This window comes from Phoenix dactylifera, chromosome 5, assembly GCF_051530095.1.
Source record: "Phoenix dactylifera cultivar Ajwa chromosome 5, Ajwa_hap1_PhDact_Kaust_v1.1, whole genome shotgun sequence".
Taxonomy (NCBI): Eukaryota; Viridiplantae; Streptophyta; class Magnoliopsida; order Arecales; family Arecaceae; genus Phoenix; species Phoenix dactylifera.
In genome coordinates, this window is record NC_143194.1 from 8,114,945 (window position 1) to 8,138,923 (window position 23,979).

Consider the following 23,979-nt stretch of genomic DNA (forward strand, 5'->3'; position numbering starts at 1 on the left):
TTGGTTGCTGCACCTCTCCTTCTTCTTCTCTTCTTTCTCAATACCCTTCTTCCTTCCCTCCTGCCCCCCCAACTTTGCCAAATGGCTTCTGAAACTTCTTGTGATGGGCACATGAATGAGTACATGATATACCGGCATGAGAAACTAAGTCTGCTCCATCTACTACGCCTTCTCATCTTCAGAAGACATCTGATCAGTTGTGAGTTTGTCGAGAGCAGCAGCTCGGTGGCCGGCAGGCTCGAGGGTGTCCCGACTGACTTTATCACCGTCCTGACGTGTGCTCTTCAGAAGATATTATCGGCGATCAGAATGCCAATGAAGTGGATTGGGCGCGTGATTGAGTTTTTGGTGAACTTGTTATCCCTTAATGGTGGAGTACGAGGCTTATTCTGGAATGTCATCACAGGTTTTCTCTCGTTGGCTTGCTCAGTGGATTGCTTTAGGCCCCAGGATGCATCTTTCATATTGCTTAACTGTAATGAAAATAAAGGATGGGTTCTCATCCCCTCCCATTTAATCAAAAGAAAACCGAGGTCTTTATTTCTTTAACAACTTGAATTCAAAATTGCGTAAGACTTAGTCTCTCTTGTAAGAAACGAGAAATTATTAGATGGACCAAATCTGGTTTGCTAGACCTGGTCCAACTAATAATTTGTCCTAAGAACGGGGCAGAAGGTCGATCTTTCCACTTACTTGTCCCACAAGGGTTCACCATATGACTTTTGTAATTAACTACAAAATAATTTTTCATATATATAACTACCTACCTACTTCTTTTTTCTTTTTTGGAGTATATACGACATAATGCATTTCCGCATATCAAATGATACACCTTTAATACATATAATACATACACATCTATCTATCAATCAACCTGTGTGTATGTATGAAACAAAAAACATATGTTAAACATACATGTAAATGAAAACATAACTTCAGTCCTTAATAGATCAAGGAGATCCTGCAGGTGATGTCTTATACAATTTGAATTTAAACTTTTAAAGAAACGAGAAATTATTAGATAGACCGGATCTGGTTCATTGGACCTGGTCCAACTAACCAACTAAAAATTTGTCCGCATGTCGATTTTTCCACTTACTTGTCCCACAACGAGTCACCGCCACATGGCTTTTGTACTTAACTACAATATAATATTTCATATATATAAGTAACTACCTACTTCTTTTTTTCTTTTTTGGAGTATTTACTACGTATCATAATGTATTTCCTCATGTCAAATAATACACCTTTAATACATACATACTTTTAACGAAAAGTATTAACCAATCAATACCCTGCAGTTTCTGTTGTGATCCCCAGGCGTGGAGCAGCTAATTTCCGGTCGCTTATTGCACAACTCGATGGACGAACCGATCTCCACAAGAGTAGTTCCTGGATCCATAATTTCCCCTTAATGGATACGCTAACAGGGCTTGGCGAAACAGATCCCTTGGATCTCTCCACGATGGCTGCAAAAGTAGCCTATGAGAACTATGCGTATATCAAGAATACAGTAACCAACCATTGGAAGGTAAGAAAATGAACCTCATAGAGGCTCACCAAGTCACCTATGATACATGCTCTTTTCCGCTTGGGTTGATATTTTTGTTAAACCATATCAATCAAGAGTAGAGGTTTTGAGTTGGCAGAGGGATTTGTTTCTTTTCTGCCAACTTGCATGAGAACAATGCCGTAGGCCTCTGGGCACATGGAATTAATATATTTCCATGGGGTCGCAACTTGATGCTTCTGCAGTGCTACAAAGATATAAAATTTGGCCTTCCATGTGCCTATTTGTTGTTGCTCAAACTCCATATAATGAGCAGTGGTTCAATTTTTTTTTAACTCAAAACTTAGTCCGATCGATGGAACCATCGATTGAGTAAATGAGTTGGGTTTTAATACAGATCGTGAATTGGAAACTAATTCTCATTAATTGTCTTTATACTTGCAATAAGCATTTGTAATCAAATATATACCGGCTAACTCTGGTTTTGATATTGATTGGATGCAGATGCACTTTGTGGGGTTCTACAGTTGCTGGAACAGTAAGTATTATCACTGTTCTTATTAAGCTGTGACACGTCTTCTCCTACTCATAACCTATATTTAGACCAGAGACGCCGTGGTTTGACAAAAAAAAAAGAAAAATTGCATTTCTTTTGGCAAATAAAATTATGATTTATAGGATTGTTTCTCTTGGGTTGTTCTATGGTCTATACCTAAGCTATCCTTGCTAATTAATGTTCCCAAGCGTAGCCATGGGGCAATTAAGAGACCAAGCTGGCCAAGTATGGACAAAACATTTCTGTGCAAAACCTGAAAATAGAGACTGGTACCTGCCGAGGGTTGGTTGTAAACAAGTTTTCCCACCGGTAGAGACAATCTGTAAAAGAGCCCAATATTTCCTAAAAGCATCCTTCTCCTAATATTTCCTAAATCTTGTTTTCACTTTGGCCAATAAAATAAAATAAAATTATAAAACATCCCAAAATTTTAAAAAATTTAATTAGTCACCAAAACTTTATTTTTGTTGTAATGTGGCCCAGCTGTCCATCTAGATCCTTACATTGATAACAAAGTGAGAAAAAAAAACCAAATAAACTCTAGATTTAGAGAGGACATTAGATTGTGATTTTCAGGCAATCTTAAAATGCTGCATTCTCTATCATTAATTCATTTGCACAGACTTAAAGCACATCATTATCTATCATTCATCCACCTTTACAGATCTTAAGGGGCTCTATTCTCTGTCATCATCTATATGCACAAATCTTAAAGTGTTCCATCCTCTATCATTCATTTATCTATCTACAAAGCTTTCAAAGCGCTCCATTCTCTGCCGTCCATTCAATTGCATAGATTCTTTGTCATTCATCTGTTTGCATAGATTTCAAATAGCTTTATCTTTTGTCATCTATCCATTTACACAGATTTCAAAATGCTCCATCAATATAGCTTTTCTTTCTCTTTCCTCCATTTTTTGCTTGAACAAAAGCTACATGCTAAGTTAGAGAGAAGGGCCATTTTGAAATTTTATAAAACTTTAGTTATTAGAGATCCTCATATGATAATGTTTTATAATGGAGGTAGATGCCTGGACCATATGATAACAAATTTGAAGTTTCTAATATTTTTTAAACTTTTAAGGTTTGAATGCATGGGGCCCAACCAAACTTTGAAGGGTGTCTCCGTAATTTTATCTTAAACAGACAAACAAAAGAAACATGGAACTTCAATTGTCCTTTCGTCCTTAGATTCCCAAGAGCTAAATGCTCGACTCTTTGCTTTGTCCTTTGCAATCATTTGTTTGTCTTCATATATAAGAATACAATCCCAAGACTTGTAGTAATGAAAGATGTGGCTGATGAGAATGGCGTGAAATAATCTTACAGAGTTCCTTGAAGACAAAACGACGCAAGCCTACATCTTCTGCAACAAGCCAGAGGAAGCCGACCTAATCGTCTTGGCCTTCCGTGGCACCGAGCCCTTCAACGCCCGCGACTGGTCCACCGACGTCGACCTATCTTGGCTCTCCATGGGAAAATTGGGCAACGTCCATTTGGGTTTCTTAAAGGCTCTCGGTCTGCAAGACGAGACGGACTACCAAAAAGGCTTCCCAAAGGACTTGAGTTGGAGCGATGACAAGCCAGTGGCATACTACGTTCTTAGGGATGCACTGAGAACCTTGCTGAAGAAGCACAGCAATGCAAAGATCGTTGTGACCGGCCATAGCTTGGGTGGAGCACTTGCTGCTCTTTTCCCTTCTTTGCTAGCTCTGCATGAGGAGAACGATATCCTGGATGCCATATACGCTGTAATGACATATGGGCAGCCCAGGGTTGGAGATGTTACCTTCAAAAAATACATGGAATCCATCCTGAGCAAGAGGTACTATCGGATGGTGTATCGGTATGATATCGTCCCTCGAGTTCCATTTGATAAGCCACCGACGGCATTGTTCAAGCATTGCGGGACTTGCATCTACTACGACGGATGGTACGAGAGACAGGTAAACCAGATCTTAGTATTCTGCGTTCCTTTTTATCTATCTTTTTTTTTTTTTTGGTAGTCTATGGGTATTCTCTAAATAGAAGGGAGAAAAAAAAATCCTTAATGACATCATTTTTTCATTCTTTTTCTACTGTGACTAACAGGCTTTGATCGACGACTCGCCGAACCCTAACTACATTGATCTAAAATATGCAATTCCAGTGTATCTGAATGGTTTGGGTGACCTCGTCAAGGCTCTTCTCCTAGGGGAAACCCAAGGTAGAGAATTCAAAGAAGAGTTTTTCTCGATCCTCTACAGGGCATCTTGGCTGATCTTGCCTGGAGTTGCATCTCATAGTCCTAGAGACTACGTCAACGGTGGAAGGCTTGCAAGGATAACCGGCAAAGACTCTTAAGTAGTGGTTGTTCTTTAAGTTTTATATGTAGAAGACCCTAGAGTCCGTTAGAAGTTTAAGAACTTTTCTGAAGAAATAAGAAGTGGATTTGGAATGGCTACTTGGCCGTCTCTGTTTATGTTTCGTTCACTATTTCTTTTTTGTAACAAATGAAGCTGAAAGCTTGCATTAAAAAGCAAATAACTAAACTTCAGTTGATCAAATGGTCTTATATTCCAACACCCTATAGATTCAAGCAAACATTTGGGTTGTGAAGAGGTGGATGGAGGAGAAGAAGAATACCGTAGTATTTTTCACTAAGGAATTAAGAGGACTTTTATCTATATTTGAATTTCTTCAACTCTCTTCTTTAAAAAATGACTCAAGTAACAACCCTTTATAAAGAGGATTTTACAACCCTTTAAGTAACCTCTATACAAAATACTAAGAGTCATATTTAAGAATGACACTTCGGTTTTACTTATGAAGAGGAATTCTAAGTAAATTTTATAAGTAAGATAAAAGGTCTTTTTGAAAACACAAATATCTCAAATAACATCTCTTGGTTTAATGCACAATTAAGTTTATTTATTTCCAACACCCCCCTTTAAACTTAATTGTCTTCCATCCTTCATACCAAGCAAACCTTTGAATTTGTTGAAGAGATCAACTCCAAGTGGTTTAGTACAAATGTCCGCAACTTGACCATGAGTCTTCACATAAATAAGCTCCACATCTTTGTTCTTCACATGCTTCCGGATTGAATGAAAACGAACATCTATATGTTTACTCCTTTGATGATAAACTGGATTCTTCCCTAAAGCAATTACCGACTTGCTATCAATGTAAATTTGTGTAGCTTCATTTTGATCAATATTTATCTCTTTTAGCAAGCTCCTTAGCCATATTGCATGACTAACATATGAAGATGTCGCAACATATTCTGCTTCACAAGTTAAGAGAGTAACAATCGCTTGCTTCTTAGACATCCATGAGAATGCCGTATTACCCATAAAAAATATAAATCCGGAAGTACTTTTTCGGTCATCCAAGTCTCCACCCCAATCACTATCAGAATAGCCTTCAAGTTGAAAATTATTAGAATAAAAATAGAATAAGTCAAGGCTTAGAGTACCTTGAACATAACATAGGATCCTCTTTGCCGCTTTCCAATGAGATGATTTTGGTTCCTCCACGAACCGACTCACCAAACCAACGCCACATAGTATGTCTGGTCTTGTACATGTCAAGTATCTCAAACACCCTACCAAGCTTTTGTAGAGTGTAGGATCAATCACCTTGCCTTCATCATTCTTGGACAATTTTACACCACAATCCACTGGTGTGTTAATAGGATTGCAATCTTCCATCTTGAACCTTTTAATCACTTTCTTTGCATACTGCTCTTGGGAAAGAAAAATTCCATCTTCTAATTGATTCACTTCTAAACCAAGAAAATAGAACATAAGTCCCATGTCGGTCATTTCGAACTCCTTTGTCATTGCTTGTTTGAATTCTTTGATCAATTGTAATAAGCATCAATTCTTGAATTCCAAGCTCTAGGTGCTTGCTTCAAACCGTAGAGCGCCCTTTTTAATTTCAACACTTTGTCTTCTTGTCCACTTCTGACATAATCTTTGGGTTGCTCAATGTACACTTCTTCATTCAAATAGCCATTAAGAAAGGCTGATTTGATATCAAGTTGAAAAATCTTCCATTTGTTTTGAGCTGCCAAAGAAATCACCAAGCGAATGGTCTCCATTCGAGCAATGGGAGCAAAAACCTCCACGTAGTCAATTCCGGCCTTTTGCTTGTAGCCTTTAGCCACAAGTCGTGCTTTGTATTTCTCCACTTCACCTTGTGGATTTCTTTTGACTTTGTAAACCCACTTTACTCCAATTAGTTCAAGCCCACTTGGTAGAGAAGTAAGCTCCCATGTCTCATTGTTTTCTATGGCTTCTATCTCTTCATTCATGGCTTTCCTCCACTTCTTATCTTTAATAGCATCTTCAAAAGAAATTATTTCTTCATTAGCAAAAAGACAAATAAGATTTAAGGGAGTTGTCACCTCATATAAATCTTGAATGTTTCTTGTCTTTAGTGGTGTTGAAACATCTTCAACCGATGAAGTAGGAGATGAAGGTGGTGTTGGCTCTCTAATTTGCTCCTTGATCTGCTCTTCATCTTGTATCATCGCCATGTTAGTGTTCCAATTCCAAACGCCGTCTTCTTGGAACTCCACATCTCGGCTTACAATGACTTTCTTCTCCTTTGGTTCATAGAGTTTATAGGCTTTGGATCTTGCATTGTACCCGATAAAGATGCATGGTAAGTTTTTATCATCTAACTTGCTTCTCCTTTGATCCGGAATATATGCATAAGCTATGCACCCAAACACCTTCAAATGAGAGATATCAGGCTTGTATCCACTCCATGCTTCTTGTGGTGTTACTTCTTCCAAGTTCTTTCTGGGGCATCTATTAAGCAAGTAGACCGCACAATTGACGGCCTCGCCCCAAAACTCCTTCGACAACTCCTTTATTTTAAGCATGTTTCGGACCATGTCAAGTATAGTCCTATTTTTTCTTTCCATGATGCCATTTTATTGAGGTATGGAGCAGTCAAGGGTCACCAAATACCATGAGTTTTGCAAAAAGCTTCAAACTCCTTCGATGTGAATTCTCCTCCACGATCTGACTGCAACGCCTTGATAGTATAGCCACTTTAATTCTCCACCAAAGTTTTAAACTTCTTGAAAGCTTGAAATGCTTCTGACTTCTCCTTCAAGAGATACACCCATGTTTTCTTGCTGAAATCATCAATAAAAGTTAGAAAATAGCGACGACCTCCAAATGAGCTTGGAGTGATTGGTCCGCAAATATCGGTGTGGATAAGTTGAAGTGGTGTTTTTGCTTTGTTGTAAGACTTCTTTGGAAAGCTCCTCCTTGAGTGTTTGCCAAGAACACACCCCTCACATATATTATTAGGGACATCAATATAAGGCAGCCCCTTCACCATTTTTTTATTTGAAAGAAGCTTTAGAGCACCGAAGTTTACATGTCCGGACCGCAAATGCCAAAGCCAAGATACATCATTCATACATGCACTTAGACATTTAGCAACAATATGATTTATGTTTAATACAAACATGCGGTTATTTGACATAGGAACATGAGCAATCAATTTATTTTGTTTCCTTAGATAGAATCTTCCTTCGTTTAGTTGCATATCAAATCCTCTCTCCAAGAGTTGTCGAATACTAAGAATATTGGTTTTCATATCAGACACATAATAGACATTGGAAATAAACTGTTGGCTTTCATCTTTGAGTTGAATAAGTATCTTACCAATGCCCTTCACCTTTATCTTGGAAGCATCTCCAAATGAGACATGGCCATTCACCGATTCATCAAGCTCCATGAAAATTTCTTTGTGCCCCGACATGTGGTCACTTGCACCGGAGTCCAAGTACCACATATTTTGATTGATAGCATCTCCTCCTTTTCGTGCTAGTAGAAGCACGTCATCTCCATCATCTTCCTTTTTGACATAATTGGCTTTCTCATGAACTTGACTAGATTGATTAGAGTAGCACTCAAAAGAATAATGCCCAAACTTGTTGCAATTGTAACATTGAACTTGACCCTTGTCATATCTTCGGCCTCTACCTGTTTGTCCTCTTCCTCCATGATTTTGGTTGTCTTCCTCAATATTGTTGTGGTCACCACGGCCTCTACCACGACTATAAAATCCACCTCGACCTCTACCATGAACACGTCCTCGGCCACGACCACGGCCTCTTTGGCTACTTTCGCCTCTTGAATCCTTCTTTTTATTATTGATAGAGAGCTTGCTTTGTAGAACTTGTTCCAATGGCTCTTGTCTTCTCTTTAGTATTCTTTGCTCATGGGCTTGAAGTGAACCCATAAGCTCATCCACCGTCATAGTGTCCAAGTCTTTGGACTCTTCAATGGCCGCCACAACATAATCAAATTTGTGGTCCAAGGATCGTAGGATTTTTTCCACGACCCGATTATCATCAAGTGTCTCGTCGTTCCTCCTCAATTGGTTCACAATGGTCAACACCCTTGTGAAATAGTCCGACACAACTTCGGACTCCTTCATTTGTAAAGCTTCAAACTCGCCTCTCAAGCTTTGGAGGCGAACCTTCTTCACCTTTTCTACACCTTTGTAAGAATTTTGTAAAATCTCCCATACTTCCTTAGAATTGATAGCACTAGCAACCTTCTCAAAAGCGGCCTCATCTAGGCCTTGGTAGATGAGGCCGCTTTTGAGAAGGTTGCTAGTGCTATCAATTCTAAGGAAGTATGGGAGATTTTACAAAATTCTTACAAAGGTGTAGAAAAGGTGATTAATTCTAAGGAAGTATCACTACCAGAAAATACGCGTATAGTGACGGATATTCCCGTCACTATACCGTGTTTCCGGTTACTAATATGGAATTTGTGACCGGAGCTTCCGTCACTGACTTGGTTACAAAAACACGCGTCACTAAATTCTCAGTGACGGCGGCGATTTCCGTCACTAACCTCCGTGACAGAACCGCCGTCACTAAGCCGTTACAAATTCAAGAATTAAATATTTAAGAAATTATGTATTTTCCGTCACTATCTAGTTGCGGAGTTAGTGACGAAGGTAACTTGGTCACTGATTTTGTCACAGAATGCGGTCACAAGTTTGGTCACTAATCTGTCACAACCTTTAGTGACAGATTTAGTCGTCACAGACATGGTCACACATTTTGTCACTACATTTGTCATTAATCCCGTCACTGACCTAGTGATAAGTTTACCGTCACTAATTGGTTACAAACGCGCTGAGCAAAATCAATTTTTATTAACCAAAATCCTGTCACTAAGTTTATGACTACTCGTCACAATACTTGGTAAACAATTTAGTAACCAAAATTTGGTCATCGATCGCAATCTAATAACCTGGTACATTTGGTACATTGATTGGCTCATAACAATAATAATAATAATATCATTAATAGCAAAGGCATTCAACATTACGCAAAAGTCATTTTAAATGTCATTCAAAATTGGCATCAACATGTCCTGAATCCATCAAAATCAAAGTCTAAAAATATGTCATAAAGATCAACAGAGATTTCATTCCTCCTAGGAATGCAAAGACCTATCATCTAAGGCAAAAACAATCATAATGAAGCATGATCAGCAGAACCAGAATCACCATTACTCCCCCGATCTGCATGCCTTGGTCCAAAGCCAATCTCTTCTCTCATCTTTTGAAGAACCTCCTCTTGCCATTTTTTCTTTTCCTGCTCAAGAATACGTAGAAGGTCTTCATGAGTGTACAGCTCTGGAGCTTGACTTGTAGAGGTGGAAGAGGATGATGATTGCCCAATAATTCCAGTGAGATCCTCTAGGGGACTAAAGCCATAGACATGGCCATGAGTTGGGACACCAGTTGCCTCAAACCACAAGTCATAATCACGTGGAGGAGCATCTGAGGTGGAGGCATCACCATATTTTTTGGAGTATTCAGCTGAATACTTTGCCTGCCAGTTGATTTAAAAGAAGAGAAAAACATTATGGTGGATCAAACAAGAGATAAACATGAGCAAGCTCAATAATATTTATGAATCATAAAAAAATTATACTTACCATGACAGCTTCACTTCTCTTATCTACATATCCTCCCATGCCTTGCTTTGTCTTATGCGTTCGATTAAAAGATTCAACTATTGTTGGCTCCCTACCTAACTTTAATTTCTACAAAAGAGAAAAGAAAAAATTCATTAACAACAGCAAAATTACAAGCACAATTTTAAACTTGTAGATTCTCAGACACCATAGTATCATCGGGTACCAGCACTTGTGCATTATCGACATTAATCCCATAGCTTTCAAAACTAAACCAACAATTTGGGTTGACATTGCATACCCTTCCCCATCATTCACTAATATAAAGGGCTAAATCTTTCCCAAGTCCATATCCTTGTAATTGAAGCTACATATATATTAAAAAAACAGCATGCAAATTTTCAGCTAATATGATTCTAATGTGAAGTATAAAATTTTCATGTATTTTCAACCATATAAATTAAACATGTATTGGCCAGATCTGGATATGCGCTAAGATACAGTGGCTGCATATTATGACATTTCAGCGAATTCTACATCAAGAAAAACAAAAATCCCCCCCCCCCCCCCCCCCACACCCCCGCGGACAACACACACACAAGAAAAAAGGTTTTGAGTCTAATCATTTTGTCAGTAATAAGTAAGTAAAATTACCATGATCAACAACCTAACAAACAGGCCAGTAGGACGCACACCTGTAAGAACCAGTTGCTACCCGTAGTCCATCACCACTTAGGCAGCACTCAAATTTGTCGAAAATGGAGTCACTTTCATATAAATCACATAGCTGTATGAAAATAGAACCATCATAACCAAAGTACATGGTGCATTACATCTTTCTCGCCAACTATAATTAACATGAGCTAAACTGTAACAAAAACAAATTACCTGAGGCCTTAAATATTCATGGACCTGAAAAGTTGCAACAGGACCAGAGTCCATGTTTATGTCCCATAACTGGAAAAATCGCATAAGGAAAAAAAAAGAAAAGTAAATCTAAATGAGACAACAAAATAAAACAAAAACCAACATCATGAGCTTCATAGGAAAGACTACAAAAGATATAACAGACTAATGCTACAAACAGACATCAAAAATAGCTACATGTAAATCCTACAGACACCAGAAATAGTTACACAAAATCAAGGTAGAGCTGCAATACTGCTAGACAAATAACATCATCATTCTTCATATTAAAAAATTAACAAGGGAAGGGAAAAACTTTCATGTGTCTCAATTAAAGGGCAGAATTACTAGCTTATAAATGAACTAGAGCGAAGCTGTGCCATATACTTTACCAATATTTGTTTTTTATTGTGCCAAAGCCAGGGGACAGAAGAAAAAAAAAAGAGTTCAACCATTTGCTACCATCACCTAGCACACATGAAGCATGTATGTGTGCATATGAACGAGAGTCTGTGCATAAAGAGTATCAGCCTCACTCAGCCCAGGATGATGGGTGCATGACTTAAACCAAGGAGATGGGTATTCGACTTTTACTTTTTATGAACTTTTTTCATGATATAAAATGGAGCAAAATAGGGATTCGAGGCTTTGTCGGTACTTCTCCATACTGGGAATCCAGATTGAACCAGTGACTAACTAGGTCCTGGGAGAAGCCCAAGACCCTGATCCCTCAGACCCAGACCATCCAAGACTATATCAACCAAAACAAAGCAGGACAAGGACCAGCACCAGCTGGTTCTGCTGAATACCATCCTGGGGCCCTGAATGCAGTCAAAAAGGCACCAGTCCCATTTACTTTGTTGATGTTGGAATTCAAACAGGAAGAGGAAAGGGGAAGGGAGAAAAAGAAGAGGAGAGAGTGCTCAAATTCAGCTAGCAGAGCTCAGATCTGTCCTCCTCCAAACCCTTTCTAACACCAATAATGGACTAAAAAACCTCACCTGACCCTAATTTATGCGCCCCCCCCCCCCCCCCCCCTCCCCCGCGCGCCCAAAAAAAGAAAAAAAAAAGAAAAAAAAAAGCCCTAAACAACAACAAAAAAATCAAAACAAAGGAAAGTTTCACCTATTACTACAAAAACTCATATCATTTAGCACAACATCTCGAGGATTCTTGATTAATTAAAATGATCCATCATGTGCTTAAAAAAGGATGTAAAATTTATCAAATATTATGTTCAAAATATTTCTGACTTAGTTCCTCCATAAATACTAATTAATTATCTTGTCTCCAAAATTACTGCTCAAATTTAGAAACCACTGCACACAACTTCCAAAACAAAAGAATATTTTCTGGAATGTGTTAAAATGTAAAAGCATGACACGTTGCCAGCAAGCATAATTCATATTGCTAATCCCTCAAGAAAAAGCAAATAATAAAGAAATTAAATTGCAAGAGGGATACAACTGTATGAACCTTAAGCGTCATATAATCACGACTTAGGATGTGCCTTCCATCTTGTCCAAATTTAATATCTGAAATTGAAGCAATGATCCCAGTAAAAAATGACCTTGAACCTGGAGCCTCCTCAAACCTGTATATGGAGAAGTCCCATTAGCTAAAGCAACACTAGACATGCTAAAGAGTCTAAAAGACACTTGTAACTGGGCCAGAAGAGTCCCATTAGGGTTTACCTCCGGGAAGAACCAGTTTAGGGTTTTGAAAACCCTAGCCGACGAGCAAGAAAGAGGGGGGCGCCGACGGGGTGATGTAGCCACAAGTTTGATCCCGGGTGAGAAGGAGATGAACACAGGCGCCGAGCAAAAAAATAATGAAACCCTCGGTAGGTTAGGGTTTACCTCCGGGAAGCCCAGTTGTGGGTTCTGAAAACTCTAGCCGACGAGCAAGAAGGAGGGGGGCGTCGACGAGGTGATGTAGCCGCGATCGGGAGGCGTGATGTAGCCGGAGAGGAGAGGGAGAGGCCGGAGGTGGAGGAGAGGAGAGGCCGGAGGTGGAGGTAGAGGAGAGGAGAGGCCGGAGGTGGAGGAGAGGAGAGGAGATGGGAAGCCGGAGGGGAGGCAAAAATGGTCGGCAAGGGGGAGCCGGAGAGGAGAGGCCGCAGGCGGAGGAGACGAGAGGAGATGGGAAGCCGCCCAAATCCCTAACTCGGGACTCCACTAAGAAGTCGGTCTGCAAGCCAAATTTCATATTAAACTATTTTTTACCTATAAGGCTGTGGGCTAAGTCGGTTTGCAAGCCAAATTTCATATCAAGCTATTTTTTATCTATAAACCTGATTGGATGAAGGAAAAAATAATTTTGAACTATAAAGCATGGTAAAAAAATTCCAGACCTTCTTCCAAAATCCAATCCCATTGCAGGAAAGTTGCAATAGGGGTGCAAATGGGTCATGGGCGACACCATGAGATTTGAAAATGAGAAGAAGGAATTTGAGTTTTCTGGAGAAAAATTGGAATTTGGGTTATCGAAGAAATTTAGGCGGAACGGCGGGCATACTTAGTTTCATTTTAGATTTTCCTCCTTTTATCTTTTTTTTAAAATTTACATTTACTCAAAAATAATATTTTTAATATTTTTGGAATTAAAAATTAAATTTGGTGACGGAAATTTTTGTTAATAACCTGTCACCGCCAAAAATAATTTTTAAAAATTTATAAATATTTGGGTTACGATATTTGTGACGGCTGTATTTGTCACTGTCTGGTTGCAATTTTGGTTATCATATTGTTGACAGATACCCCGTCACTATGATGGTCACTAAGTTCTGGCGCCCATCCTACCCGCGCATTCTGTGACCGGTCTGTCACTAATCGGTCACTAAGTTAACACCACGGTGACCAAATTTCTGTCGGTCACTAATCCGTCACAAATAGTGACTGATAACGGTCCGTCACGAATTTTCCGTCACTATACGCGCATTTTCTGGTAGTGTATGGGATATTTCTGTTTATGATGGGGTGCCCTTATATATCTGTTTCATACTCAAGTCTCTACTCTAGCTATGGTGTTTTAGCTGTTTAACTAGATCGAATATTATTATATTCATTTTTCAACAAATATAAATATTAAATAAATATTAAAATTAATATTTATATTTATTTTAAATGAATATAGATATGAATCGAATATTAAATATATCCATATTTTCTTATCTAGATACAGATATAAATCGAATACTTTTTCAGATTTATCATACATTCTAAGATATAGTTGTTTGCAGGAGAGATTTGGTGGTAAGTTAAATGGAACCATGTTCCGGCATGGGCCAAGGATGAAACAAGTGGAACTTGGCCTGATTATTGCAAAATAGTCCTATCCTGAGAAAATGAAAGATGCAACTAGTTCTATTATCGCTCATCATGTACTACAAATCAACTCATATGACAAGATTAAGGGTGTTTAATTCTACAAACAAATCCTCCATCCTTTATCATGTATATGGTGAAAAATTCTATGAAAGGCATGCAATGCACTACCCTCTCTCCCATACATGAAGGGCATGTTTGCTTGGGGGAAGTTGGGCTCTGGAATAAGAATGAGAATAAGTGACTCTCAAATAGAGATTCTCTAATTGCTCTAATATTCTTCAAATTTCCAATCCCAACTCTTCTCTAGTATTCTATTTCGATACTATGCCATTTCAATTTCGATTTTGATTCCAATCATCAACCAAATACATTGGAGAATATGATTATTCCAATTTCTAATCCATTCTTATTCCGATCTTGGCCGTGAACCAAACACACCTTGAGTTTTTGCTACTCTGATTCTTTCGGAAAAAAACAGCTCAACTAGTCACTCATAACTAAGATAAGACAGCATTTTTATCTGAGAATAATATATTAATTTGAGGATTGGCTGTTATAGGGGTGTGAGGGGTGTGAAAGAAGGATTAACCTTTATTTGCACGAATCCATCATTAGATCATCCACTGACCATTTCGAGATTTGTACAGGCAAAGAAATGATGGAGTTCGGAGTATTTTTGAGAACTATGAAATCGGTGACATGATAGTGGATTTGTGTGCCGGAAAGATACGACCCGATCCTTTTAATGGGTGTATAGTATATGGTTGTAAAAGGTCCACCTAGGTTTCTTTAATATCTAGTTTTGCATGTGATTTGGCTAGTTAATGTCGATTTAATTTTCTCAAAAAAAAAAAAATGATGCGGAAGACCGGCATGGTTGGGGAAGAAAGAATGCAATTAAATATGTCCACTATTTATACTCTTATGATCGAATACGCATAAATATCTCATCTACTTGTATTTATTTTAGGACTGTCAAGATAGCCAAACCAACCCAACTACTCCCACCATTTCCCTCTTATTTATTTGGTTTTTTAATCTTATTTATTGCATTTCTCTATCCACGCATATGGCGGGACCTAAACTATGGGAAACGTGGGGAGATTAAATCTGCATGGATCCACTGCTGCTAATTATTGTTCACTCTCCATACCTAATGGTAATATATATACAACGCATTGGTGGCCGTTGCATAAGCGATGGATAGGGATGAAAGTGGATTAGATAATATTCATTTGGATCTATTTTCATATCAGAGTCTATTCGAATATGAATAAAAATTTGAGCATCGGACTAATATTTGTATCCGTATTCATATCCATAAAAAAATATATGGATAGACAACTATCCAATCCTATCCGATTCTTTTTATAATTCTATTTAACTTTATATAGTACTCATTAATTTTTTAAAAAAATATATAACTTTATTTATGTACTATATTAATTTGATTTATAATCCACTTAGTAATATTTTTGGCTTATACCTATATTTATATCATACTTTCAGAATCCGATTGATATCCGAATTCATTTAAAACAAATATGGATATAAATTTTTGCATTCAACTAATATTGATATCCAATCTGGTTTAAGCTTTACTTGTGCATGGCATGACACAAAAAAATCATTCTTAACGTGAAAAAGCATGCAAATTATAAAAGGAAGAAAAGAGAGAGAAAGATGGGTGGGGCGGGAGGTTCATGTGTTTAGTCCCTTCGCTCAAGTTTTATCAATCAACACGGACCACCGACCAAACGCCTCTTCCACAAACCTGGCTTAGCCGTATGTCTTCACCCTGCCGTATGGAATCGGCACTCCTCTCACAGACAACACGTGCATGCTTTCCGGGTGGCCGTCACGAGGTGGCTCTCTCTTTTTCTCCAGTTCTTTACGGTAATAATGGAAGGGCCCCGTTATCACGAGACTTTGGCTCTATGGATGGTTCGGTCCTCATCAAATGGTGGTCTAAGGGCCAGACTGAACTGTTGGCTTGAGATTTTGTTCGCATGGACTTCTGTTTCCCTCAGGATAACCTGTACCAAAGCTGGAATTAATCCAAGGATGGACTTCCGCAATAGAAAAAATGGTAATTGCCGACATATATATGCCGACACTCGATAGAAGCAAGTTGGACTTTATTGTATCTAAGAATGTGGCTCAGTGCATATATGATGAATTTTAGTGTGTAACATGAATTTTTGATGTGTCACTGAATATATATATATATATATATATATTATGCGACTTGTCTTTCCATTCCACGCTTGCATGCAACCGATGATGCATGAATGACTATGGTAATGGAAAGTCTAGGTGACGACAACGATCTGAGTTACAGCCTCTTGCTCTACTGGATCTCCTAGTTTCACAAGATTTGATTCTGGGGTCAAAAGCAACATTTTGTAGTGCGGAAACGGACTTTCATCAAACTAGGAATAACAAAAGATCAACTGTTCCTTTGGTACCTATAACTGAGATCATCTCCATTTTGTATTCCATTTGATTACTAAAGTGATCAAAAAAATATTGGGAAAACAGAACAACAAAGAATGATTTATTTGTTTTTTAACAAAGCAATCATTGTTATAATGTCAATTATACTATTATAAAATAAAGCTCTAAGATGGAGACAAAGATAATTTATCCAACATAAAAGAAGAATTAGTCAATCTTAGCATTGACCAACTACTAATGCTCATCATGGACAATAAATAATCCTTGAATTGTTTATCCTGCTTCCAAAGTAGCAGTATAATGTCCAAGTGCACTCTCAGAAGTCGACAATATCTCTTATTATATACGATATAGTGCATTGGAAATTTCATTCTAAAAAAATTCATTTATACTCGGCAAGAGGTTAGGAAATTTAAATTAGAATTTTTTACATGAATAAGATCCAAAAAAATTCAAATTTGCATAAATACCTTCTTAAAATTTATATTTATTTTAGTATCCTCATAAAACATTGTTTTTGCACAAATGCTCTAATATGACGGTTTTTCTAACACCGTTAATAAAAACCATATTTATTTTAATTAAAAATAAAATAGAATTTTGATTTTTTTTGTCCTTCATTGCGATCACCTTATAAATGTTTCTTTTTGCACATCGACCCATTAAGGGTATTTTAGTTATTTTAATTTGAAACCATTAATTTTTTTAAAGACGTTAGATGATATGGGTACATATGCAAAAATAATGATAAAAAAAAGGTGTAAAATAGCAAAGCAAGTATTTTAAGAGAGTATACATGCAAATATTAATTTTGGAAGCATATTCATGCAAAATTAGATATTTAGGAGGTATTCATGCAAAAAAAACCTTTTAAATTACTATATTCACTCAACAAGAAGATTAGATTATCTAAAAGAAGTCCATACATTGTTGGAATAGAAAGGAAACAAGAAAACACATCAAGAGATATAACAAGAGATGGAGGAAGCAAATTATATATAAAATCGAGATTCTTCTTAATCTTCCAATCATAATCATCTATATACTATGTGATGATTATCATGGAATCATTCTACATAGTGTCATTAGGCGCGCTACTCCATGTATCACATAAAGAGAGATGAGATCTATCCAAATAGAAAAAAGTCGCCGGCAGTCTTATCTCGACAGCTTCTGGTTGCTATGTGTATAACGTGGGCCATTGTTATGTATATATGATATTTTTTTTAAGGGAAAAGTGAGATCTCCATTGCTTCATTTGTGCATGTGATATAGATAAATTATTACCTGTGATGACGCTGAGAGCCAAGCGAAGGCAGCTTGCCTGCTATATAAAGCAGCCCTTGCCAACATGAAGCCTTGCACCTCTTCTTTCCAATCCCTCTCCCATTCTCAAGTGTTCAATCCTTCTCTCCAGCAACCATCTCTCTCTCTCTCTCTCTCCCCTCTACTCCTGCTATGGCTTCAAAATGTCCGACTACTGGGGATTACATGATCTTTCGCCCCAAGAAAGTAGGACTGCTCCAAATACTAAGCCTTTTGATCTTTAAGAGAAGCCTAGCAAGATAGAAGTTTGTAGAGGTTGGCGCCTCCACCGCCCTCGAGGGCACCGATCCATGGGTTGTTGCTATAACCTTGCTCATCCAGAAGGTTTTATCAGCCATTAGCACGCCCATGGCATGGGTGGGAATCATTGCTGAGTTCATCCTGAACTTGGTAGCCCTTAATGGTGGCATCCTACGCTTGATTTGGCACATTATCACAGGTTTTCTAACAACTTGTTTGCTGAAATATACATGATATAACTTTATTTTGGATGGATACTATTTGATTTCACATTTAGCTTGAAGACACATACAGTGGCACAAGGAGTATATTTCTTTCTGTTTTTAATTTAGAAGTTTTCTGCGACACTGATAATAAAAGAGGAGTCTGGGATTCCTTTAAAAGCATGCATGGGTGCATCAGGCTTTTTTTTTTCGTTTACCATTTTCTTTTTCAGCATTGATCACAAACTATTTTACAGTCCGTACCGTAAAAAAAACACACATACAAAAAAAGCTCAACATGAACTGGAGTTTTTTTTTTTTTTTTTTTTTTGAGCGAGAGAGAGAATCAGGATAGGGGCATATACCGTTCATATAATGAAATGAAGTGAAAACGAGCCCTTATAACTTTTAAGTCTTATAACTAATGTGAGATATATCATATTATATCCCCTAAAAAAATTCCACCTGGGGCTTACTCCAAATCATGGTGGGATAGCTCCCGCCGAGCATGCTTTCAAGTCTTATATATCTACTTGAGTGATTTTAAGTTTGTTATTCTTTTTTTGAGTGATTTTTTTTTAGAGAAAGGGGGTATTTTGGGGTCCGGATATTTGGTAATTATCTACCTGTTCAGGTAGTTAAGTCCTGCCTGAGTCTGTTCTTCTTTTCTTGAATGATCTTTTTTTTTTTCAAAGATAAAACAAGGATGAAGTGACCCATGATATGATGTTATAATTATTATTTTTTAAGCAACCCTATGATGTCATAATTACTCATGTCGGTACGTAGGAAGAGTTGCGACCACTGGAATGTGACCATTTTACAATAGTATGCATTTGGGTTTTTTTTTTGCATAGATATTCCCTACATACCGAATTTTGCACGAACACCCTCCTAAAATTACTATTTATATGTACACTTTCATAAAACACTTATTTTGCTATTTTACTATCTTTTATCCTCATTTTTGCATATGTACCTATGTTGTCTAACGTCGTTAAAACATTAACAGTTTCAAATTGAAACGACTACAATATCGTTACTAAGTAGGTGTATAAAAAGAAATATTTATAAAGCGATCGCAATGGAGGATAAAAAAATAATTTCAATATTTTATTTTATTTTTAATTAAAATAAATATGGTTTTTATTAACGGTGTTAGAAGAACCATTATATTAGAGGCATTTGTGCAAAAATAGTGTTTTATGAGAGTACAAAAATAAATATAAATTTTAAGAGAGCATTTGCGCAAATTTGAATTTTTAGAAGGATATTCATGCAAAAAATCCTAGACATTTCTTCCATTTAAATCAACAATGGTACAATTTTCTTTCTTTCTTTCTTTTTCTGAAGGGATCAATGGTATACATTTTATGAAAAAGACAAAAATGAACTTTTCGTAATAAGATTTATTCTTCTTAAGAGATAAAATATTAAACTCTCTCTCTCTCTCTCTCTCTCTCTCTCTCAAATGTGTGCAGACATATGTACATGAAAATATCCAGCTTCTGATAGATGTCAAAAATTATATGAAAGCAGGAGTCAGGATAACTACTTTTAAAATGTTTAAATACATGTACCAAAAATATATATATTTCGAAGAATTTTTTTTTTTTGGTGAAAACGGCAATTCATATAGCTCTAACCTGAGTACATCCTGCCAAGTCAAAAGAAAGTAAAGAGTACAAAGAGGGCGGAAGCTCTGCTATGGACTTTCGAAGGCTTTTTGGTTACATGGATCATACACTCTGTTTCCAGGGCCGTGACGTAGGCGTCAAGAAATTAATGTGGAAAATATGTGCTATCATGAGATCATTGATTTGCTTGGGTTTAAGCATAAATTTGTTTGATTTTAATTATTATTTTTGAGATAGAGAATTGCAATCAAAATCATTTTGAAAAATCTGCAAATTAGTTAGGTTCCAGATCAATAACTCTATCTAACATGACTATAACTGATTGACATTATAATAAAATATAAAGTTGATAATTATATCTATTATTTGTTTCTTTTAAAATATAGCTATTATTTGTTTCTTTTAAAATATAGCTATTTTTTGTTTTTTTTAAAAATAATTTATTATATCCCTGCAAGTTTGTTGAATAGGTGATTTATCAGCATATGTTGTTCTCTACTTGTTGTCAATGATTTCATTCAAGATTTGTTATTTCGGTAGCGGATCCCATATCGGTACCATACTAGCACAGTGTCGGTACGGTCTGGTATAGATTTATTTGGCGTAACAAGTATCAGTATGTCATCCGTATTGGATACCGGTACTAAATCGGTATGGTACGGTATGCTCCGTACCATCCGGTTCAAGCCAGTATGATATACTATGGTTTTATTAATACTTTCTTTTGATAACCAAGGAACTAACACAAACCACCTTGATCCTTAGTTGGTTCAGCTTGGTTCCAACAATCAATAGTTCAGTTTGGTTTTCAAAAGATATTAAATCAACCATTTCCCTCAAAATTAATTGAAAACCAATTAAGATTAGTTTTGGTCCCATTACTGCATTCTCCAATATCCATTTCCTGAAGGGGCAGCTGTAATACTAGATTTAGCTTTATCTTCATGGATGTTACTAATTGCATCATGTAATTCTAACACAATGGAGGTGGCACGGTATGCCCATTCCCTTTTTCCAGTGTCTGTCGTCTTCCCCAACCGTGATGCTGCAAGCTATCGATCCTTCATTGGTCACATTGATGGCCGGCTTGAGCTTCAAAAGAGAAACTCGCTGATCCAATACTTCCCCTTGATGGACACCGCGGCAAACATCGGTGATATAAAAATCTTGGATCTCTCCATGATGGCTGCCAAGGTTGCATATGAGAATCCAGCCTATGTCGAGAATGCAGTCACTAATCACTGGAAGGTATGGTCACTGAAAGAAATTCCCAGTGGGTTACGAGAACAGGTTTCACATAAAAGGAGTTGATAATATAGGGTTAAAAAAAAATATTTTCTCAATTTTTTGGACAACTACTCTATTTATCTAATGTTTTCTAATAATATACAAGACATCTTTTGAGGTGTTTCAATTTTTTTTTTTTTTTCCTTTCTAAGCCAAATGGTGGCAAGGTATTTCAAAGATTAATAACTTCAATTTGTGTCCTCTTAAGGATCTGCTTAGATATTCCTGGAGGATCAGGCTAAAAATCTTGCAGGAATCGGGTTTGGCCCATCCAACACATATCTTCTAAACAATGTGCACCAATTATGTTTAATATTAACGAATATGAGATCTGACACAGCCCATATCAATTGGACCTCTTTCACTCCATTCTTGTAGGGTGGAAACAAAAAATCTGGTTTGGCCTGCTCTAAGAAAAAATTGTGTGAATCCTGTTGGATTGCATGGGATTGTCCAAACAGGCCCTAAGCAGTTTGGCAATCCTCCTTTGTTTCCTTCCCTTTTTGACTCCCCTGGTTTTGCAACCCACAGGCTTTCGTTTAAATTTTCAATTTGAGTTTTGGATTAAAGGAATGTAAAGAGAGTGACCGACAACTAATTTGGTTTTCATCCCATGTTTTCATACATTTTTGACCATAATCATCAATCGCGTTGGAATTGACCTGATGAAACTTAATTGGGATACAATTTTTCAGACCCATATGAGGTGTTCCTCGGGTCTAGATCAACAAGATTTTCACGGTTTTTGAGAAAAGTAAATCTCATACAGTTGAAAGAAAAAAAAAGACATTTGAACTCAGACAATTTTAGAATTCATATGGAAAGTTCGTAATATTGGTAGTGTGGATCCACAAAAGATTTTTGTGCAACGACAATATCTTGATTAATATGGCACCTACCATGCCTGCTACTGTTTGCTTACAAAACAGTATTTGCTGCAGAGATGGAGATACATAGATAGAGAAAGAGAGGGAGAGAGAGCATTAGATGGCTAATTTTGTATTTTAATATTTGCAGATGCACTTTGTTGGATTCTTCGATTGCTGGAACAGTAAGTACTCAAACCAAACTTGGCCTGAAAAATCATGATGTTACTTTGCTGATGAGACTATACTATTTAAAACAATCAGAGAGTAACGGGAGCATATATTTTCATGTCTGTAATTAAGAATCTACTCCACCAAGTTTCTTAAGAAAGAATTCAGCCATAGAATAATTAACCAACCTGAAGAGTATGGAATCTCACGGAGTTCCTCGAGAAGAATGCGACGCAAGCTTTCATATTCTGCAACAAGGCAGAGGATGCTGATCTGATTGTTTTGGCCTTCCGCGGCACCGAACCTTTCAATGCCCAGGACTGGTCGACCGATGTCGATCTTTCCTGGCTCTTCACAGGCAAAATGGGGAACATCCACCTGGGATTCCTCAAGGCACTTGGTCTCCAAGATGAGAAGAACTTCCTCAAAGGGTTCCCCAAGGACTACAAGAGCACTCCTGACAAACCTGTGGCATATTATGCCCTGAGAGAAGCGCTCAGGTCTCTAATCCAACAGCATAAGAATGCAAAGATTGTTGTGACTGGACACAGCTTGGGTGGTGCACTTGCAGCCATCTTCCCCGCTTTGCTTTCCTTCCATGATGAGCGTGATATCTTGAGTTCCATGCATGGTGTCATGACTTACGGGCAGCCGAGAGTTGGAGATGCCATCTTTGGAACTTACATCAAAACCATTGTGAGATTGGACTATTACAGAATGGTCTATAGGCATGATATTGTCCCTCGAATCCCATTCGATATGCCTCCAGTCGCTCTGTTCAAGCATTTTGGTACCTGTATCTACTTCAAAGGCTGGCATCATGGACAGGTATGTCATCTTTTTTATAGAACGGTGCTAGCTAATGATGTTGTTCTGCTGTTAGAATTGGTTTCATGAATTCTTATCATTCGTTCAGGTGGTGATAGAAGTCCCAAACCCCAACTACTTTGATCCAAAGTATACGATTCCCATGTACTGAAGTGCTTGGAGCGACCTCTTCAAGGCTCTCTTCTTAGGTACAACACAAGGCCGGGACTACAAGGAAAGCTTTCTCTCAATCCTCTATAGGATTTCTGGGCTCATCTTTCCTGGAATCGCGTTCCACAGCCCAAGAGACTACGTTAATAGCGGAAGGTTGGCTAGAATTGCAAACAAGATTATGGTCTAAACGAAGGATGATTCAGATACCATAGTGTGCCGACTGAAAATAAAGTGTCTGGGTTTAATGGATTGTGCTGGGGAAGCTGTTGTTGTCACAGAGTTTGTGTTTGTTTTCTCCTCCTGTTTTTAATAAATAAGCAAGTTCTACATTTTTTTTTTTTGGATAATAAAGGGGAAGGCAACGACTTGGTCTTTAGCGGGCTTAACCACCCTCGGAAAAACTTGAAATAAGGGGAAGGTAACGACTTGGCCTTTAGTGGGCTCAACCAACAATGAAAAAACTCAAATAAATAAGCTAGGATTACAATTGTAACAACCAAAGACCTCACCTAAAAAGACTAGCCAAAAGATATTATTTGTATGAGAAACTATATATCAAAA

The 23,979-nt window shown here is 37.5% G+C and overlaps 2 protein-coding genes and 1 pseudogene across 4 annotated transcripts; 2 read left to right on the forward strand and 1 right to left on the reverse strand.

The window, feature by feature from the left end:
• The first annotated feature begins 8 nt into the window (after positions 1 to 8).
• Positions 9 to 4,612, forward strand: LOC103719224 (triacylglycerol lipase OBL1-like). Its single transcript, XM_008808366.5, has 5 exons — positions 9 to 406; positions 1,302 to 1,531; positions 2,015 to 2,048; positions 3,396 to 4,012; positions 4,158 to 4,612. The coding sequence occupies exons 1-5, from the start codon at positions 82 to 84 to the stop codon at positions 4,407 to 4,409; spliced, it is 1,458 nt and encodes a 485-aa protein (XP_008806588.1). The 5' UTR covers positions 9 to 81; the 3' UTR covers positions 4,410 to 4,612.
• Positions 4,613 to 9,417: 4,805 nt separating this feature from the next.
• LOC148703355 (uncharacterized) lies at positions 9,418 to 13,181 on the reverse strand. Of its 2 annotated transcripts, none has more exons than XR_016413131.1 (6): positions 12,616 to 13,181; positions 12,398 to 12,515; positions 10,904 to 10,972; positions 10,670 to 10,802; positions 10,037 to 10,144; positions 9,418 to 9,930 (listed from the first exon to the last, which is right to left on the reverse strand). XR_016413131.1 is itself a non-coding variant. In XM_089930641.1 (6 exons), the coding sequence occupies exons 5-6, from the start codon at positions 10,073 to 10,075 to the stop codon at positions 9,568 to 9,570; spliced, it is 402 nt and encodes a 133-aa protein (XP_089786767.1). In that variant the 5' UTR covers positions 10,076 to 10,144; positions 10,711 to 10,802; positions 10,904 to 10,972; positions 12,398 to 12,515; positions 12,616 to 13,147; the 3' UTR covers positions 9,418 to 9,567. The 2 variants fall into 2 exon arrangements, 1 of the variants encoding a protein (XP_089786767.1); XM_089930641.1 differs by having other exon boundaries at positions 10,711 to 10,802; positions 12,616 to 13,147.
• Positions 13,182 to 17,995: 4,814 nt separating this feature from the next.
• Positions 17,996 to 23,746, forward strand: LOC103701728 (triacylglycerol lipase OBL1-like; annotated as a pseudogene). Its single transcript, XR_015986952.1, has 5 exons — positions 17,996 to 18,472; positions 21,132 to 21,361; positions 22,418 to 22,451; positions 22,634 to 23,265; positions 23,354 to 23,746. The product of XR_015986952.1 is annotated as a triacylglycerol lipase OBL1-like (transcript).
• Positions 23,747 to 23,979: the final 233 nt, after the last annotated feature.

Coding starts and splice junctions, on each gene's coding strand:
- LOC103719224 (XM_008808366.5), top strand. CDS start 82: ATGGCTTCTGAAACTTCTTGTGATGGGCACATGAATGAGTACATGATA. Junction 2,049..3,395: donor GTTCTACAGTTGCTGGAACA/GTAAGTATTATC, acceptor ATAATCTTACAG/AGTTCCTTGAAGACAAAACG. Junction 4,013..4,157: donor ACGGATGGTACGAGAGACAG/GTAAACCAGATC, acceptor TGTGACTAACAG/GCTTTGATCGACGACTCGCC.
- LOC148703355 (XM_089930641.1), bottom strand. CDS start 10,075: ATGGGAGGATATGTAGATAAGAGAAGTGAAGCTGTCATG. Junction 9,931..10,036: donor AGAGAAGTGAAGCTGTCATG/GTAAGTATAATT, acceptor ATCAACTGGCAG/GCAAAGTATTCAGCTGAATA.